At 34.2% G+C, this 20,184-nt stretch overlaps 1 protein-coding gene across 19 annotated transcripts in view; it reads left to right on the plus strand.

Annotated features, from left to right (window-relative positions):
* Positions 1–20,184, plus strand: part of LOC5576943 (sorbin and SH3 domain-containing protein 1) — a 554,761-nt gene that overhangs the window by 372,083 nt on the left and 162,494 nt on the right. For all 19 annotated transcript variants that reach the window (XM_021841007.1, XM_021841001.1, XM_021841008.1 and 16 more), the window contains 2 exons: positions 9,910–10,042; positions 10,616–10,739. In XM_021841007.1, coding sequence (XP_021696699.1) covers positions 9,910–10,042; positions 10,616–10,739 — 257 coding nt within the window. The remainder of the gene's footprint in view (positions 1–9,909; positions 10,043–10,615; positions 10,740–20,184) is intronic.

Here is a 20,184-nt window from a genome sequence, read left to right on the forward strand (position 1 = left end):
GTGTTATTAGATCAGAAGGATGAGCTCCCCACCAAGTACCAGTAATTGTTTTAAGAAAATTTATTATTTTTGAACATGTTTTTTGAATATATTGAATATGATATTTCCACGTTAATTTAGAATCGTACCATATACCAAGATATTTTTATTCGTCAACTTGTTCAATTTCAATATTATTAAAATATAAATGAATATTATGAAAAGAGTGTTTGCGTGAAAAAATTAAAAATTTTGTTTTTGCTACTGAAAAAGTAAAACCATTATTATGTGCCCAATTACAAATATTGTCTAGTGCACATTGCATATAATGACGAATCACTTCTCTATTTTTACCACTGATAGATACAACCTTATCATCAGCGAATTGATAAAAATAACAACCATTTGGTATAATAGATGCTAAATCACTTGTAAATAAATTATATACAAAAAGACTTAAACAAGATCCTTGAGGTAGACCAAAATAGCTATAACGAACCATTTTAGAATATCCATTGTGAAAAAAGTTCATGATTTTGAAAGAAAATAAATTACATATAAAATTTGATAAAACAATTGGAATTTTGAAATTTATCATTTTTTCATATGATAAATCAATAAGAATCATATGCACCAGAAACATCAAGAAAGGTGGAGACCATGTCTTGTTTCCTATAAAAAGAGAGGTGAATTTGAGATGCTAAAAGAGCAGTACAATCACGAGTACCACAACCTTTCCTAAAACCATATTGTGATGAAGATAAAATGTTATTCCTCTCAGCCCATAATTCAAGACGATTCAAAATCATTCTCTCCATGAGTTTACGTACACATGATAATAAACTTATAGGCCTTCGACTGTCAGCCAAAGAAGGATTTTTGCCTGGCTTCAATAAACTAATAATTTTAACAAAACGCCATTCTGGTGGGAATGTATTTTGAAGAAGAAAAGAATTATTTAGAGAAAGTAAATGCATTTTGCCTTCAAATGGTAAATTATGCAATACAATAAATTTTATTCTATCAATTCCCAGAGAAGTATTATGAGTCACAGATAAAGCCAAATTCATTTCTTCCAAAGAAAATAATGTACTTACTTCAGGAAAATAATTAAATGTTTGACGAGTTTTGAAATTAATATTTTGAGGAACGAAGTTAGGACAAATTTTTGATGCAAATTTTTCTATCTAATCTATAGAATATTCCAAAATAGGTTGAGTGGAAAATTCATAATTTCTCATTTTTTTTGCAACTCTCCATTAAGTGGATAATGAAGATTCTCTATCAAGATTTTGAACAAAATTTTTCCAATAATTTCTTTTTTTAAATTTGATAATTCTAGTAAATTGTGCTTCAGCTTTGCAATAAAAAAAATAATATTCTCTAGATTCAAATCTTCGAAAGTTCTTAAATGCCTCAGATTTATTTTTTAAAGCTAATGAACAATCATTATCCCACCAAAATGTCGGACGTTTTTTATCAGAAGATTTAGAAGTATGTTTTTTCGTTTGTGATTTAAATAATGCTTCTGTTAGAAGCTTTAAGAACATTTTATAATTTTCTAGTGCAGTTGTAGAATAATCAAAATTAATACATTGAAAATGAAACTAAATCAGAAAATTTAATCCAGTCAACATTTCTACACAAGTCAGGGGAATTTATTGAAGAAAATTTAGAATTACTTTTAGAACCATGCATTTGAATAAGTATGGGTAAATGATCACTACCGTTGGGATCATTAATTGTTTTCCAGGACGAAATAAAAGACAAATTACTGGAACAAAATGATAAATCAATAGCTGAATTATGAGCCGGAGGAACTGCAATTCTTGTGAATGATCCATCATTCAAAACATTCAAATTTAATTCATCTATCAGATCCATTATTAATGAACCTCTACCATCAATTTTATCACTCCCCCATGCAAAATTATGTGCATTGAAATCACCAAGAATATAAAAAGGAGTGGGCACATTTTCCAAAATATTTTTAATTTCGGATAATGAAAAAGATACATTTGGAGGAATATACATACATAAAATTGAAAATTCAAAACCATCATATTTGACGGCAATAGCAATAACTTCAATATTTGTATTAAGTGGTATATCCAAATATTTAAATTCAATATTATCACGGATACCAATTAACACTCCTCCAAATGGTACATTTCTATCATAACGAACCACATGATATGATGGAACACGAAAAAATTTATCGTAGGTGAGCCAAGTCTCATTCAAGCAAAATATATCTAAATCATAATTTATCAACATGGCTTTAAGCCTATCAATTTTTGGTAAGATACTATGACAATTCCATTGCAAAATTTTCAAACCTTCGAAGTTTTGAAAATCCATTACGAAAATAATGAAGACAAAAAGGGTTCAAATGAGTTAAGTTTTTCAAAAAGATTTACAAGAAAGGGTAAAATTTTCTTTATTATATTTTTCCAAAAATCGCTCATACCTAATAAGTTCAATATTTCTTCTAAAATGCTTAAAATGGAAAAATCATTCTTTTCACTGTCTGAAATATCGTTATCATTATTTGTATCTTTGTTATCATTTATTTTCTTAAATCCGGGAATATTTTTTGAACTTGACGCAATGTTCAGAGGAGGAAAATTTTGTTCAAACAATTTTGAAGAACGAGTATCATTTTGAAAAGATGAAATATTAGATCGTTTCCTTTTACTTGGAGGTTTGTAAACAAATGTATCACTATTATCTAATGCATTTTTATTTTCAATATCTGATAAAGACTCATATGGATTAGGTGAACTAAAATCACCACAAGTTTTAGTTTTCAAAATTTCCGAATATGAATATTTATTTTGGTTTCTAATTTTTTCGTTAAGTTTTTTTTGATTGGACATGTATACTGAACAATTATTTAGTGAATTATGCTTTTGTTTACAGTAGATACAAATATCCGATTTCAGTTTACATTCAGCAGCAGAATGAAGATCTCCACATTTTGAGCATTTTTGCTTATTTGAGCAAAAATTTGATGTATGCCTAAATAGAAGACATCGGTTGCAATGCATGAGCTTCGGGAAATAAAGCCTCACGCGAAAAAACACATTGTCAATATTTACAAAATCGGGTAAAACAGACCCTGAAAAGGTAATTTTTATACTATTGGAATGAACATATTTCGAAATTCCATTTGCATCAAATAATAATTTAGACAAACGTTCGCAATCTATGATATCAACAGGTGAAGCTCAGCTGTGCGGAACTCGGTAAAATAATTAAAATTAGCCGAGCTAAACTGAGTGTGTATATGCTTGTGAATAATTCAAATCATTTGTATGTCATTTTTCCAACATAAAATTGATTGTAAAAGGCAAGTAAGCATGTTTGAAAAGTAATACAAATTTTTGCTTACACAAAAAAATATTTTACGCAAAATACCGCGTGAAAATAAGTTCAATAAACATTTATGCTAGTGAAGAAATAATCATAGCAATAATATTTTGTTTTTTTTTTCAACTTCAAATTGACTGTAGAAGCTTAGCAAACATGTTTGAGAAGTAATGCAAATTTTTGATTACACTCGAAATTTCTTTCACATGAGAAACCCTCTATCATGAGCCTATTAGCCTGTAAATCATAATTCAAAGTGATGACATTTATTTATTTTTGTGGTTCTCCGATATTACCCGGAATGCAATATATCGGAAGACCATTTACCGGAAAACCATTTACCGGAATGAACAATTTACCGGAAAACCATTACCTGGAATGACCATTTACCGGAAAATTATTTCTCTACAATTTTTTTTTTTCTTTTACCGTCCTTTTAACCGTTTTACGGTCATTCATGTCAGTATTTTGACTTAAAAGTAGTTGAAATGAAAGATAAGGGGTAGGCGAGGTTCTTTCTTCAACATACATAAGCATTGAAGAGGACTCTAAAATATCTTCATACTTGATCATGTAGATATGCACCATCTTCAAATATTTGCATTTCATTGATGATTCACCCTTCTTTCAACTTGTCTTGACTGAATCAGCTAAATATGGCTACAACTTCGACGATCGGTTGTCCAAGCCTCTAAATGAATAAATAAAGCATAAATAAACAATGATTATAATTTTAGTTGTGCTACTTTTCACCGATTGTCAATTCACAAAATGTCGTTTCCGCGAACGTCAATCACCCGAATGCAAAGCCCCTGAGTATCCCTTTTCCTAGAATGACCCTTTTCGGGCCATCTGATATTCACCCTTCTTTATTTGGCTCTTTTAAGTTCCATCGATCTCGGCGGCATTTTTGGCAACATGTATTTAGTCGAAAATGACCATATTTCTTCTTCTTATGAATGCTAATTGTTCTTTCTAGTTTATCACCCTAGCACTGAATTCAGGGTAGATACAGGCATTCAGAGATTTGACATTCAGTGAAAAAAAGCAAATTCAAGAGAAAAGTTGAACTATGGAGGTGCAATACCTCGGGATCCAAATATGGACGTCACAATGGCGAATTGTGTCCCTACTCTCGACTAACATGGCACTAAACTAGTACTTCATTTTTAGCTTACCTCAAATCATAAAGCTAAAATGCGAATTGCACTGTTGTATGTTGCACTGTTGCATCTCTCGCAATATTAGTGTATTTTTATACAATATTAAAATTGGATTCAGAACAGTTTTGACTTAAGAGAATAAGAAAACCATTATAACTCCAAACATTTTTAAATGCTGAGATGGCATCAAATATGTATTACAAAAATAATTGTTTTCATTCATTCTATCCTTGCCCGTAATGTTTCGTTTTATAGCATAAATTTGAAGACATAGTTTTTCGATCTTTATCAAGCGATTCGTTTGTAATCAAATCACAAAAAATACATGTTCAATATTTTTTTTTTAATATTCGTTCATAGCTAAGGACCTACGTTGCAGTTAAAATCAGCTATTCAGAAAGATCACGCTGAGGTTGGTAGAATTGAATACCACCTATTCATTTTTTTTCTGGTTGGCAAATTTGCCGATTTTCCAGAACTTATATACTTGTCAAACTATAAACGAATGCAAAAATGATTATTTGACATTGGCTCTCAGATAATAACTGTAGAAATGCTCCTAGAACAGCTGAGGGGCAGGCTTTGTCCCAATTGAGTCGTAACGCCGGCAAGAAAAACAACAGCAGGAGCAGTTCGGACAAAAGTCGTCGAAAATGAAAGATTTGGTTTTCCGGGTAATGGTGCATTCCGGTAAATGGGTTTTCCGGGTAATGGTACATTCCGGTAAGTAGTCTTCCGGTAAATTGCATTCCGGGTAATGGTATTCCGGGTAATAGTATAGAATCATTTTTGTTATAAATTTACTTATAGAACTTATGATACCATGTTGAGGTATGAGCCATTTTACGAGACGTTTCGAAATATCTGATCGCCGCAACGGCGTCAATTGACAGGAGACCAGCGTGATTTTCAACAACGCCTCATCTTACCAAACGAGGACATGGAGAAAATGACAAAATTGAGATCCAAAAATGTTCGTTACTGCAACATTACACCTAGTTATTGTATGAGCTACCTCTTTGTTATCCATGTTGCACATAAAAAGGAACTTTTGTGATCAGAAAAATTTTAATAATTTTTTTTTTAAATCCCAGGTCTCCTGTCATTTCACCTACTTCGTAAAATGGCTCATTATAATATAATTTTCGATTGCACTCAAAATATATTTTACCTCAAAGACTAAGAAAAATTCAATTTTTAAAATTATTTGCCTCTAAGTAAAAATATATGGCAATGATTTGTTGTTTTCTGACATTAATTTGATTGAAAAAGTCAAGTGAACATTTTTGAATAGGAATAGAATTTTGTAATTACACTCCAAATTTAAATTACCTAAGAAACAGTAAAAAAAATTAGGAATTGTTCCATCTAAAAAATAGACTTGTAACTCAAAAGTTAATGCGTTATTTTTAATAATTTAAGTACACAGCGTACTTACTGACATTTTTGCATATTGCAAAGATCAAATTATGTGTCTCTAGTAGATTTGGGGTTACTGTATCTGATGCCATTCTCAGAAATGTCCCAGTACCGTAAATTCGGGTGAAATTGATCAGTAGGGTGAAATTGATCACTGTGTCCCTCAATTTTATTTCTCCTAATGGAGCACAAATATCAATGTAACCTGCAGTGAATGAACGTTGTTTGTAGTAAGTATGTCCAAATTGTGTGTTGTGAAGTTTTTTGCGTTCAAAAATGTTCATTTCTATGAAAATAATGTAAAATTTCAAAATCATGTACGGTGCAGTATTGACAAACATCAATAATCTTCTGATTCTAGACAAGGATTTGAACATGGAATAATCCTGAAAGTTTGTGAGGATATTTAAGATATATTCCCTAACTAGATTGCATAACCAAAACTCGTAACAATTCGCTGATTTGGTTGAAATAAATGAATTTCTGTTAGATATCAGGAAATTCCTTAGGAAATTGCATACTTTTAGGCGCTTTCTGCGTTATTCTTGAAATTTAAATATTCATTGTTTCTATAAATATTGTATTGTTAAGAATTCGGCAAGCATATTCGGATTCAGGAAGCTCAAATTTATTATGTAGAGTTGTTTTGAAAACTAACAACAATCGCATTGATAAATGATCAATTTCACCCCGAAATAAGATCCCCCGATTTTTTATTTTAGAGATATTTTTTAGCACTAAAATTACATTTGTTAGGAAATTTCGGTACTTGAGTCAATGAGGCTCACTTTCATACTTGTTTTCCTGCATTCAGTTGTTTGACATTGTCAACATTATAGAAATCAGACAAGAAAAACCGTGAAAAGTGATCAATTTCACCCGAAATTACGGTACGTCACAATTTTTAGCTACAGGTCGCCAAAGTTGTATAAAACACTGTTTTAATTGTTTCATGTTAACATGAAATTTAAGGTATGGTTTATCAAACATTTTGAGATCTAAATAATCCACCAAGCATGCGAAATAGCACTTTAAATTTCATTTTAAGATATAATTTGGTGAAATTGCACGATTAAATTTAGATTAAATCGATTTTTCCAACATGCTTGCACACCCCATATAAAATTCTTCGTTTCTCTTATATGGCAACATACAATACTTTTCGAAACTATCAAAAAATTACTCTTAAGCATCGAAAGTATTTTAACATTGTTGATAATAACACAGCGTAACAAAAATGACATTTTTGCGTGGCTCAAGAATCAAATTATGTGTCTCTAGTAGATTTAGGGTTGCTGAATCTGATGCCGTTCTCAGAAATGTTCCAGCACGTCACAATTTTTAGCTACAGGTCGCCAAAGTTGAATAAAACATTGTTTTCATTGCTGTTCACATAAAATTTAAACAATGATTTATCAAAAAATATTATGATCTAATCTACCAAGCATGCAAAACAGGACTTTAACTTTCATTTTAAATATAATTTGATTGAAATTGCACGATTTAATTGAGGTTAAATCGATTTTTTCAACATGCTTGCAGTCTTTATACAAAATTCTTCGTTTTTCTTATATGGCAAAATACAATACTTTTGTAAACCAATAAAAAATTACTTTTGAGCATCAAAAGTATTATGAACTTTGTTTATAAGCATAGTTATACACATGAAGTTTGAGTTCTGAGGCAAATTAAGCAAACAAATTGCCTTACAAGCTGGAAAACTTGCATGCAAGTTGGGTGAAATAGTGAAATTTAGCATTTTCAACCGCCAATATTTCAAAAACTAGACGTGCTATGATATTTTTGTAAATGGCAATGGATTCAGCAACCCTTAATCAAGTAAATAGCGGTATTTTGATGCTTGAGACAAAATCGTGTTCCGCAGTGTAATTGTTATACACATAAAGTGAATTATCTGCTAAATTAAGCGAATAGATTGCCATACAAGCTGGCAAACTTACATGAAAGTTGGCTGAAATAGTCAAATTCTGCATTTTCAACAGTGAATATCTCAAAAACTAGACATGGTATGATATTTTTAAAATCCTGAATCCTTTGCCATTCAGCAACCCTTGATTTAGTAAATAGCGGTATTATGGTGCTTGGGATAAAAACGTGTTCCATGGTGTTATCAATCGACCCTCGTGGAGAAGTTGGCTACACCATTGATTGCAATAGTATACCGTAGTAACGAACTGGGCCAAATCAATTCCGATGCAATTTGAGTGCACTCGGATCCCACCACTGCCATTTGTCCATTCCGGAATCGCCATGTTGTCGGTGCTGCAATCAAATAAATCAATACGTAGTGGCAAATCAATCGAATTGTGTAAGTCCAAGTAACAGGGAATTGCATACCCACCGGATGATGATGATGGCAGGCGAAAAGTTTTCTCATCTCTCCCAGGAATCTTTCGCATTTTGCCGTCAATCCAATGAGGAATCCAATTTACCAGCCACGCTTTCCAAGGAAGATTTATTTCGATACAGCTCAGCATTGCCGTCGGAGTTGGAATGAGATTGTAAACAACAAAGTCCTAACGTCATCACTGGGAGAGCTTCGCAAGAGATTGCAAAACTCAATTTATCTAAACCCGCTTTCATCATCCAGACAGGTGGAAGCTTATACTGTCGTTTATGTCGTCTGGACAGTTTGGCTTCCTTAACTTCGCGCGTATACCTAGGTAAATCGTGAATCTGCGGGCTTCATCAATCTTGAGAGTGTTTGATCCTTTGCTCGCGTCGCTTGCTCCTGCGGGGGCAGATGATGTGAGCAGGATCAATCGTGTTGCGCGTCGCTCGCGCGGCATGAATAAATAGTGGCGTTAAACGGGTTAGGCGTGAATGTATCATGGATCGCATCACCAATCGCTGGTGACTCCCAGATCTTTACCTTATCCCACTAACCCAATATCCTTTCCATGACAACTGTGGAGATGCAGAAGATTATTCGGTCTCTAGTAACAACGGTTGTCTAGCTAACATTCCTTCCCTTCCCCGATGACCGTAAGGACGTGGCCGGCGCCGTTATTGACTTTTAAAATTTGAGCTCTCGATTTGTGCACATTGAAGAATGGTTAGCTAATCCCAAGCCCCATTCATTGATTCCCTGTGCAACTTCGATTGCTCTAGTCAATCACGGAGTAGCAACTACGAATTGTACGGTCATATATGCTCATGCTCATGCAATCTGCGGGCTTCATCAATCTTGATTGGAGCGATTCCAGGGTACCGGCCTTCAACAGTATTCCTTAACTATTCTACTACCGACGGGGTGAACACTTAAGCCAAATATCAAGGATCCAAAAAAAAATGGAAGTTCAACTTTGATTATGCATATCGCTGTAGCTTTCAAAACGATTCTCAAAAATCTTTCTTCAATGGAACCGGACTCTATTCAAGATAAATGTGGTCTACTAAACATGAAGTTGATGTTGATTTTCTTTGAAGAACAGATTATAATCAACTTGGTGCTATGGCTAAACCGGTGCTTCTACTCTATAAGTAATCAAAAATAGTTTGATTTGTTTGTTTTTGAAGCAAGATACAATTATCTTTTGAAAATTATATTCGTTGACAGATTATCCCAAACCAGATGTGTCAGATTCTTTGCGAACGCAATATGAAAAAGGGACTGAATTCAAATACACTACGCTGAGGATACTACATCTTAGAAAATTATACGAATGTCCATGGTCAAAATTTGACTTCCAACTTTTTTCAGGGAGATTGGGTGTACAGGTTTTAAATATTACAGAACAATAAGAAATTCACAATTTACACATCACAGCATACCTTAACACAACCACGAAGCTTGCATGTTGCGCTCACCAGAAAATTTTAACATTTGCCCTCGCATATTTCACTCATAAATCACGCTTTTGCATGCAAATCAGGGGTGTTTGGGACCCATCGCAACTCCAACGACAACTCCCTTAACTCAATTCACTTATCTGAATCTTTTCACCCGCCGCAGGCAACTTCCCCTACAAAACCAGCGGATACCAGTCGGAACCGGAGCCGAACTACGATTCGGATTACACCTTCAAATACAGCACCCTCGACCGGAGACGAACGCCAACGGCCTTGAATCCCACCAGTTACTCCAAGTACTTGTGCCTTCTAGGGAGCGTCCTCCATTTGGGTGGTTCAAATTGTAAAAGAAGTTTTGAAATTCCATCTCTTATATTTATCTTACAATTCTTCTTCTCTTAACTTATCTTATGATAAAAATAGAGTTGTGTCATATTTTCATCCATTTTGGTGCAAATTTGAAGGTGACCCAAAGACGTTGAAAGTTTATATGAAAGTTTATATGGAATAACTAAAATAATAATTCCGATATCGTAGAACTGTCATATTAATATTGATTCTAGTATAAATTTTGAATCCTTGTTGTTGAAGCTTTAATGAAGAAAGTTGCTAAAGAAACACACCCATTATGAGCTAATTTCACGATCAAAATTTTGTAAAAGTATACGAAGCTATTAAAACTATTGCGTTTAAATCATTTTTTTTATTTCTCCTTAGTAATTACCATATAAGTCAACATCGTCTTTACTTCGCCACCTTTAAATCCCCCCGCTAATTTATCAGATTGGATTTCCAAACTCTTTTTTTGTGATATGAACCGCCCTAACGCTCCATATCCCCGGCTCTAATCTCATTAACTCTCATTTTAGGTTCAGCACCCTCCAGCACGGATCGGCCATCCGATCCGGGACGCAGCAGTACCGGAATCAGCCGGGTCGCATCGAGAACTACACCCCCGGAAGGTCGTCCATTTCGGAGAAGGAATCCAAAGAGGTACGGTTCGAGCCTAACGGCATTCTATGCACCGCTCTAACATTTCAATAGGTCTATTTGGTCAGGCAGGCAAAGCTGCGCAGCACTTGATTACCTAGTACGCGATTAGTGTTAAAAGCGATTGTGTAATGGATGTTGTCTGCGAATTAACAGAGCTGGTTCGTGTTTGTAGAAAGTGTGAATTCAATTTCAGCCGCTCGTTTGCTGTACATACAGTGACCCCACGCAGTTGAATCACCCACAATTTATGAATCAGCTGACTTCAAAAGACAAAATTATTATCAAACTTGTCACAAAACATCACAGAATTATTTTTACTGATAAAAAACTGTGTGTAAAAATAATTCTGTGATGTTTTGTGACAAGTTTGATAATAATTTTGTCTTTTGAAGTCAGCTGATTCATAAATTGTGGGTGATTCAACTGCGTGGGGTCACTGTAATTGAAAATGAAATTCAATGCAACTTGAAATTCAATATGGGTTGATTTAGTATGAAGGAGTATCGCCATAAGGATAGTTAGTAACTGGGAGGGAGAAACCGATACAAAATTTATGTACGTCAACGTGAGCCGAGATTTCTGCTGTCACGAACTGTCACAGTGAGCCCGGATCATAAAAGTGGACAAACATGAAAAAAGCGCGTAATTGAGCAAAACACATTTTTGCATTTTATCGAAATTGATATCAATCGATGCAAATCATTTTCTGCGCGTCCAAAAGCAATATCACGATTGCACATTTTATTTTGATTGAATATAAAGTATTGAAACACGCATATTTTCACTCTTTCTCAATAAAAATGAAAATAAAATGCTCCGAAAACTATGGCCCTTTTCCCGTGTTTGTCCAGGAAGATCGAAAGTGCACTACAAAAGAAAACTAGCGATTTTCTCCAAGCCTTGATTGTCGTTGGTGAGCTAGAGTTATCTAGCAGTTTGAAAAAGTGTTGTTTCATAATTCGTGTGTAGTATCTGTGCCTCCCTCCCATCAGCAGTGAATCAATTGTCACCCAACACACAGCCACAAAGACATTGTCATCTCCTATTCTTGTTGCAACAATTTTATTCTGCAACATCAGTTTATCACCACTTGAACAGAATATGACAATGATCGATCACCACGTGCGCAGTGATTTTCTGGGTTTCGTATTGTAATTTTCGTGAACTTTCACCGTGTTGGTAAACATTGACACATTATCGAACAGCATCCATAAAACAAATTTGGTTTTGTGTTTGAACTAACTGATTAATTGCGAGTTGAAAAGATTGCAACAATGTTGCGCTCTGCGATTGTCATGACAATTTTGCTTTTGATCGTATCCTTATCCGCAACAGTTGGGACAATCGGTTGTGAGCGAGCTTGCTTTGTTGTTTGTTTTTCGTTCGGTTTAATGACAATTTGATTCACTGCCCAGCAGTGATGCATTTCAAACTAAACGCGAGCCAAAACTGAACTGAACGCGTTCCAATTTTGCACGAGATTCTGGCACTGCTCATGAACGGCGCGTTCAATTCAAAATGCAACAACAATGCTCAAAACTCGAAAAAACTACATCGAACTGTATTGAGTTCAAATCACTCAAAATGTATGGAACCTAAAACGTTCCATAATATCTTTTGTAAATCTTTTGAAACCGTAATAATATCAATGCTCTTTACGCGTTCAGATTTCAGCTCCTACGGGTTCAAATGTTTGAACTGCTCAATGTGCAAGCCTACTTGATCCCTCGTTTAAACATTTGAACTGGAACGCAAACTGAACGCGTTCAAATGCAACATTGCCTCCCAGGTTAGTAACATATAAAAACATGAAACATAAAAATTGTGAGCGACTACAATTTGTGGGCAAAGTTCCCATGTTTAAAAAAAAATCAAATACACCCCCCCTATTATTCGATTATTTCTTTTCCAAAAAAACAACATGTGAACGCTAACATGATTTACTCAGTAATCTCTTCCAAGTTTCAGTGTAACGATATTTATTGTTCAGTAGCACTGCAAATACGAAAAAAGCAAGCATCGGAACTGAGCTTAAATCTGTGAGTGATCGATATTTAAAATCAGGTGTACAGGAGTTAAAACTATAATTTGCAGTGAAAATTTAAATTTAAATAATTCACCATGGCTTCAATAAGCGCTATGGCCCCATCCGGCGGTTCTACCCTATGGAATTGAGAACTTCCAACAATCTGAGCTGGACTTCAATGGGGCCTTTTACTGGCCTTGTTGTTTACAAATCTTATGAAAGAGTAAAGAGAAAGACTTTTGTGTAAAGCCCCATATTTAGATCCACCTATTGACATTTAATAGGAACAAAGTAGGCATTGAGGAAATTTGGTTCGGAGTTCTATTATATTCTTTACATGAAATTATCCACAAACACTGTGTGAAGTTTTGATAATATGATTAGCTTACATCAAAATTTGTTTCTTCAAAAATTTAGCTTATGTTTCGCAACATTTCTCAAAGAATTTGCAGCAGTTCTCAAAGAGTTCGCCGGCGGTCCTTCCCAAAAGGTCTACTGGGGGTTTACGAATTGGGGCAAAAAATTTCCATAGAGATTCCATGGAGATTTTCACGAAAATTATAGGCATGGATGAAACTAGAATTGCCCCAAATAACATTTCAGGCCAACATAGAATAATTCAAAGCCACATAAAAGATTAACCTTCATCCAGCCAACATACTTTTAGCGCGCTGAAAAACACACTAAAATGTGCATAACTATTTTGTTGCTGGATAGACTTTGCTGAAATTATCAAGACTCCCCGGAAAACTCTTTTAGTTTATGATCCGGAAAACGTGGGAATATGGTCTAAGTGGTTCCGGAGTTATTCCGGATTGTTTTTGGGGTACCAAAATTGGCCAAATCATCCATTCCACAGATATCTTTAGTTGTTCAGCAGATCAAAAGCTCTTTGGCAGTGATTAAGAATGTATCCGCTAGATGGCGCTAGTAACAAATTTACTACAATTTTCTATATCACGTGATCCTGATATACTGAAAGGTTGGTGTTTTCGGAAAAATTGTTCAGTAGTTGAAAGGCTATCTGGTTGAACATTTATCCGAAAACATCAATATCATGAAAAGCTGAATGTTAGGGCTTCCACAAGTTGTTCAGCGGATCAGGGATTAGTCGGCAGTGACATATCTAATTGAGAATTAATCTGCTAGGTGGCGCTAATAACAAATTTTCTTCAACTTTGTTTGTCTCGAGATACTGATGAGCTAGAAGGTGCCTTCGGCGAATTTGTTCTAAAAATCAAGGGCTATCTGGTAGTATAGAATCCGGTTGAAAATTCATTTGCTTGCTGGTGCTAGTAACAAATTTTCTTCAATCTGCTATATTTTGAAGTTTTTAATAACTCAAACAAACAAAATTTTCAACATGTTTTGTAATCAATGACATTATATGTTACCTTAACTTCAAATCAGATTGGTTAAACTTTAAACATTATTGAACGCTAGTTGAGCATCTAAACCGACGATTGTAACACTTACATTCAAATTAAACACAACAATTTCGTTTCTCTTGAACGTTTTTTTTATTGTTGAAAGATTACCAGATAACCTGGCACACAAAATTTGAATCAATTGGATGATTATGAGAAAGATTTTTGTCGTCTAAAAACTGCTTGAAAGACTGATATTATAGCTTCTGAAGATTTTGGGATTGAGATTTTCTTCAAAGCACTAAGCTAATAAAATTCAAACCGACTTGAACTAAATGTTGATAAATGTTGATAGAGCCATCTAATTTTATTCGCCCAAAAACTAACCTTCAAGCTTATCATGTGCTTGAAATGGTTTATGGATAAAAGGTCGAAAGGACAAAATGTCGAAAACGATTTGCATAATGAGAAATTTGTCCTTTGTAAATAGATTTTCGACTTTTTCACCCTTCTTTTTTTGCTTTTCGACCTTTTGTCTTTCGATCCTTTGTCATAGATTCCTTTAAGGCAAACATTGGAATTCTGAACTGTTTGGTAAAAACGCCAAATTTCTAGCTATTCAGGATCTTCAGATACAGAAGAATGGAGAAAATTCGTTAATAGCACCATACAGAGGATGCTTATTTGTTGTTCAGTTTTCCACCTTTGATGGCTCTCGATCAATTAAACAACCAATGTTTGTAGACTGACACTCAAATCATAATCGTAAAATTCTCCCGCAAAATCATTTGGAATCTGCTTTGAAATACTCACGCATGAGATTTTGATGGATCATCACTTGCTCGCGATCAGGCCGCCAAAATGTATTCAATCATTTATGACGTCTTCTACAATTTTTCTCATAGCCGATTGCCTACCTACAGGGGTACAAAAGCACGCCCAGACAACCAGAAGTCGCATAGCAGTATACGACGAAAGTCATTTATTTGTGCAAACTGCATCACTCCCGCACTAAATGGTGGGTGAAATCGTTTGATCGATGAGTTTCCTCGCATAAAACGCTTTTTATGAGTTCATATGTACATTTCGTTTCGTTCCGCATAGTTTTACAAAGTAAGTCGGATCAATCCGTAGCAGTTGTCAAATAAACTTTGTTATCATAAATAAAGTCGCATAAGAGTATAGACCAATTCGCAAGAAAATCTACAGACTCGCATTGCATGTCATGTTTCATCATATAAAATATGTACGTAAATCGCCTCCACTTTTGTACGCATAAGGCCTTTTCGCGACATTTTATACGTGAAACTTTGCACATATAAGCATCGCATAAAGCAAAAGGTGATTTGGTTATCCGTACATTTTGGTTGTCTGGGCGGTTAACACAGTTCCTTTTCTATCCGATCTGACCTAGTGACCCCCACCGGAATGACTCCTGCCACAGGAACATTCCCGTGTCCATCTGGCCAGTTTCAGGTACAACGAGAATACTGATAGAGTTTAAGTGTTTTTTTTTTGTTTTTCACTGAGGCCAATACGAATTTAAAAATTTCCACAAAGCTTGAGAACGTTCAAAACAGATGAAAGAGGCATGAACAAACCTAAAACGGCTTCAAAGCTTGAAAAGGGTTGAAATTAGAAACGCTTTACGAAGCTTTAAAATTGATGAAAAATCTTAAAAAAAACTTAATGTCTAAGACTAAAGAATACTTGAAAAAACATGTGCTTGGTTTTGAATGGCTTAAATAGGATTTTAAAAGGCCTAAGCCTTGGAAGTGAACGAAAAAGCATGAAGTGCTAGAAACGGATTTCAAAAAGTTTAAAAAAATGCTTAAACCTTTATAAAATCGTAAGAAAGTTAAAAGGCTAAGCATGGCTAATAAGACTCAATAAAGTTTTAAAAAGCTTCAGTAGTTTAAAATGGCTCTGAGAGTATTTAAAAAGACTTTCTGAACAAAACTTATTAATTTAATAAACCTTAAGAAACATTAAAAACCATAAAAAAGACTTCAAAAGTTTAAAATGCTTTGAAAGCCTTAAGAAAACTTAAATGCAAAAAAAATAATTCTCAAACGAGTTGGAAGAGACTTGTGCTACACTGAGATAGATCACTCACTACGACGGTCAAAATCTCTAATACTCTGTATATGTATATGCAAGTTTGATGTCTTCGACAAAGTAGTTTGGATTTTTTTGTACTACACTTTGACTCCTTCGGATTTGATCTAGATAAGTTAAAACTTACCTAGATTAATTTTATCTTTTGACAGGAGCGCTCAGCAAAAAAGTTGTTCATTAAGGCATTTTCAACAATTTCTTCCGAGAGTACCTACGAGTGTATCGATGGCGTGGATAGCACTGTAAGACACTTTATCAAAAACAGCCAAAAAAACGTTCTGTCAACAACGAAGTACATTTACATCATTTACCAGCAAAATTTTCAAATTTTATGATACTTTTAGTAAAAACAGTCTAAAAACAATGTTGTACATAACCCTGGATAGCTCATGAAGCGGTAGATGGCGGTTGCTAATTGTTTGTCTACGTTTAGCCAAGATCATCAGTCTCATTGTAGCGAAGAAAGAAAAGTGGGGCCGCGTTGGGCTTTTTTTAGTGATTGCTTAAAGTTTTGATGGAAACATTTAAAAATACTTGTATTCGATTAGATTTTAGTTTATTTATATCATTAAAATGTACACAAAGAACTTATTGAATTTGACAAAGTGCTTTCAAGAAATCATCACTAAAAATATATTTCAAAACACTTTTGAGCGTAATTCAAGATAATACGTTCCATATGTGTTGTGCTTAATAAAAATCATAGTATACGATGCAAATAAATGAGAAACGTCTCAATTTTTAGAACTTTATTATTTTTTTTTATAAATCTAATTATTCACTAGACCTGAAAACAGAATCAATGGTAAACCTTCTAATTTAAATCACATTTTGAAATCTTTTTTTTTAATCCTAATTTTTTTCTAGCAAAAATCTCCACGTGTTCTTGACTAGACAAAAAAAATAGTTGCCACCATCTGCCGCTTCATAAACTATCCAGTATTTTGTAAAACACTGTTAACACTGTTAAAATATCATTGAATCTGAAAATGTTGCTAGTAAATGTTGAATTGAGTTCTAGTTGATTTTTTAATCGAGTAAGGGAGGTATCGAGTTATAGAACACATATTTTTCAATTTTTGCAATTTTCATTGTTTTATTAAAGTACATTCAAAATAGTAAATTAAATCTGAAAAATAGTTAATTTTTAGTACATTTAACAACGTGACACTTTTTACATAAAAAATCAATTTTTCATCACCCTGAAATGACTTGTCAACCATCATTTAACTATCACTATAATATTAATTATCAAATTTATGAAATTTATAAACATTTGGACGATATTTGAATATTTTTATGGAAATATCGAATTAGAGAGGTAAACTTGCATATGAAACTGAAACAGATCGCATCGAGTTAGGGAACATCGAATTAGAGAGGTATTGACTTACAGAGAGTTCAAAGTATGCTAGATTGAAGGGACCGCGCATTCCATCGAGTTAGGGGAAATATCGAGATACGGAATATCGAGTAAGGGAGAATTAACTGTACTTGTTCGGAGACACCAAACCTCAAGGATGCATATACAGAGTACTAGAGATTGTGGCCGTCGAAAACAGCGATCTGCCCCAGTATGCGTAACGGAATAATAAGATTTAACATTTGAGCGAGATGGATCAACTAGGTCCGAGCTCTAAAGACAGCAAAGAAAAAAAAAAAGATTTAACATTTAAGGCTTAGAAAAATCAAAAGGCAAAAATACTATAAAAAAACAATAACCAAGGCCCAAGAATGTTTATAATGGCGTATAGTCAATAATGCGTTAACAAGCTTGAAAACGCTTAAAATGGATAACATAGGCCAAAATGGCTAATAAGGTAAAACAACGCTTGGAAAAGCCAATAAAGGTTTTAAAAAGCCAACAGAATCTTATAAAGGTTATAAAAGGCTTGATCAGATTCAAGAAAGCATTTAAGCCTTAACAAAGCTGAGAAGGGGTCGAAAAAGTTTATAAGGACATAAAAGGCTAAAAAAGTCCTAAAAAGGCCTAAAAGGTTCAAAAAGACCTAAAAACATTTTAAAATATCTAAACATTTGTAAATACCTAAAAAGACTTAAGATGTCAGACAACATTTAAAAATGTTTATATCAAGAATATTTAAAATGTCACACAAAGGCTTATATTTTTAGCCTTTTTGATCCTCTAGATCAGCGCTGCCCAACGTACGGCTCATTTTGTGTGGCCCACAGAGGGTTCGAAGAATTTTCTCATATTTGGCCCGTTGACTATTCCACCAACCCAGAGTTAGTACATTCCAATATTATTTGGTTTTCAATTTAGTTTCGACCTAATGTTTTAGCCCGGTAATTATTAAAATTGTTTGATTTTTTTTTCAACTTTCTTCAAATACTGGGCGTTTTAATAGTTTTTCTGACTTCTTTCAACATTCAAAACAGGAGGCCTGAACAGGCTCATTGACAAAAGACTAAATTTTCATAAATAATTTCACTGAATTTCTCACAGAATCCTGGAAAAAAAATCAACACCTGGGTGTGATACACGCAGAATCATTGGCAGGATTATTAAAAGACGACTTTTCGCAAAATCTTGAACACGATTTTTTTAGGAATTCTGGACGTAACTTTCAAGGCAAGATTTCCAAAGAATCTTCACCAGGATTCCAAAGACTTTTAGTCAGGAATTTCAACGAATTCAACACGTAATTTTCCAAAGCTGTGGGCAAGATCACAGATTTTTACAAAATCTCAAGCGAATTTATAATGGAATTTTTAACAGGTTTCTTTTTAAATATTGGTTGGTATTCTCATACATTACTTGGTAGCATTTTTAAATGATTATTGGGTGAGTTTCTGAAGGAATCGTAGGCGCGATTCTTGTCAAATCCTGGACATTCTGACCAACATTTTTCGTAAAAGCTTGATCAGGATTTCAAACATCCCGGGTCATTCGGGTCACTAGGTCGGATTATTTTCAGACATAAATCGAAGTATGATTTTTATAAAATCCTGGACATTATTCTCACAGGTTTCAAAATGTCTGAGGACTCTTCAAAATATTCTGTACTAGGTAATTACATGGCTTATACAATATCCAGCAGGGTACTTAGTAGCAATTAACTGTGTTTCGATTTGTTTCATTCACTGATTTTTGTCCGATTTCATGAACTTCATTTACTTACTTTTGTTAGACTTCATGCAAATATCTGTACGTTTAAAAATGTGGTCCGCGACACGAAATTGTTTCTGAGATTTGACCCGCGGCCGATCAAAAAGGTTGGGCAGGTGTGTTCTAGACCTTCGTTATCCTCTAAGGCATTTGGAAGCCATTTTAAAACTTGTTTAGCATTTTTAAGCCCTGCTAAATCTTCTAGAGCATTTTAAGTCTGTCTAACTATGAAGCTATATAAGCATTTCTAGCCCTTTTGAACTTTTCACTGACTTTTAAAGCATTGTCAAGCCATTTGAAAATCTTATTACTTTTTAAATCTCTTTGAAGGCTATTTAGGGCCAGAGTAGACAATCTCCGCCGTCAAATGGAAAAATTCGGCGACGAAACTGTAAACCACCAGCTTTGGATGACTGTTTGCTGCAGTGATCCGTCAGTAAGGCTTTGCGCCATGACGACAAATAAGCTTCGTACGAATCTTCGTTCAAAGCTCTGATCCGACTAAAAAGATTAATCGTGTTGTCGACAGATTATGAGCCTTTTTCGAAAAAAAAAACATTATATAAAAACAAAACGAAGAGTTATTGTAGAACCATAAGGAGAGCGCCTATACAAGCAATTTCGTGATGGTATTCGTCGTTTGGTACCTAGCAAGTAAAACGCTTTCTTCTTTTGAGAAAGAGGAGTAAGAGGAAATTTTTTTCATTGACTATTTTGGATTGAAGTTAGTCGTGGATTCTTTCGTCGATGACGAGACGACAACCTGTGAGGGTTATTATATGGGTGACGATGATTTTCTTTATA

The sequence above is a fragment of the Aedes aegypti genome, chromosome 2 (genome assembly GCF_002204515.2).
Source record: "Aedes aegypti strain LVP_AGWG chromosome 2, AaegL5.0 Primary Assembly, whole genome shotgun sequence".
Classification (NCBI taxonomy): domain Eukaryota; kingdom Metazoa; phylum Arthropoda; class Insecta; order Diptera; family Culicidae; genus Aedes; species Aedes aegypti.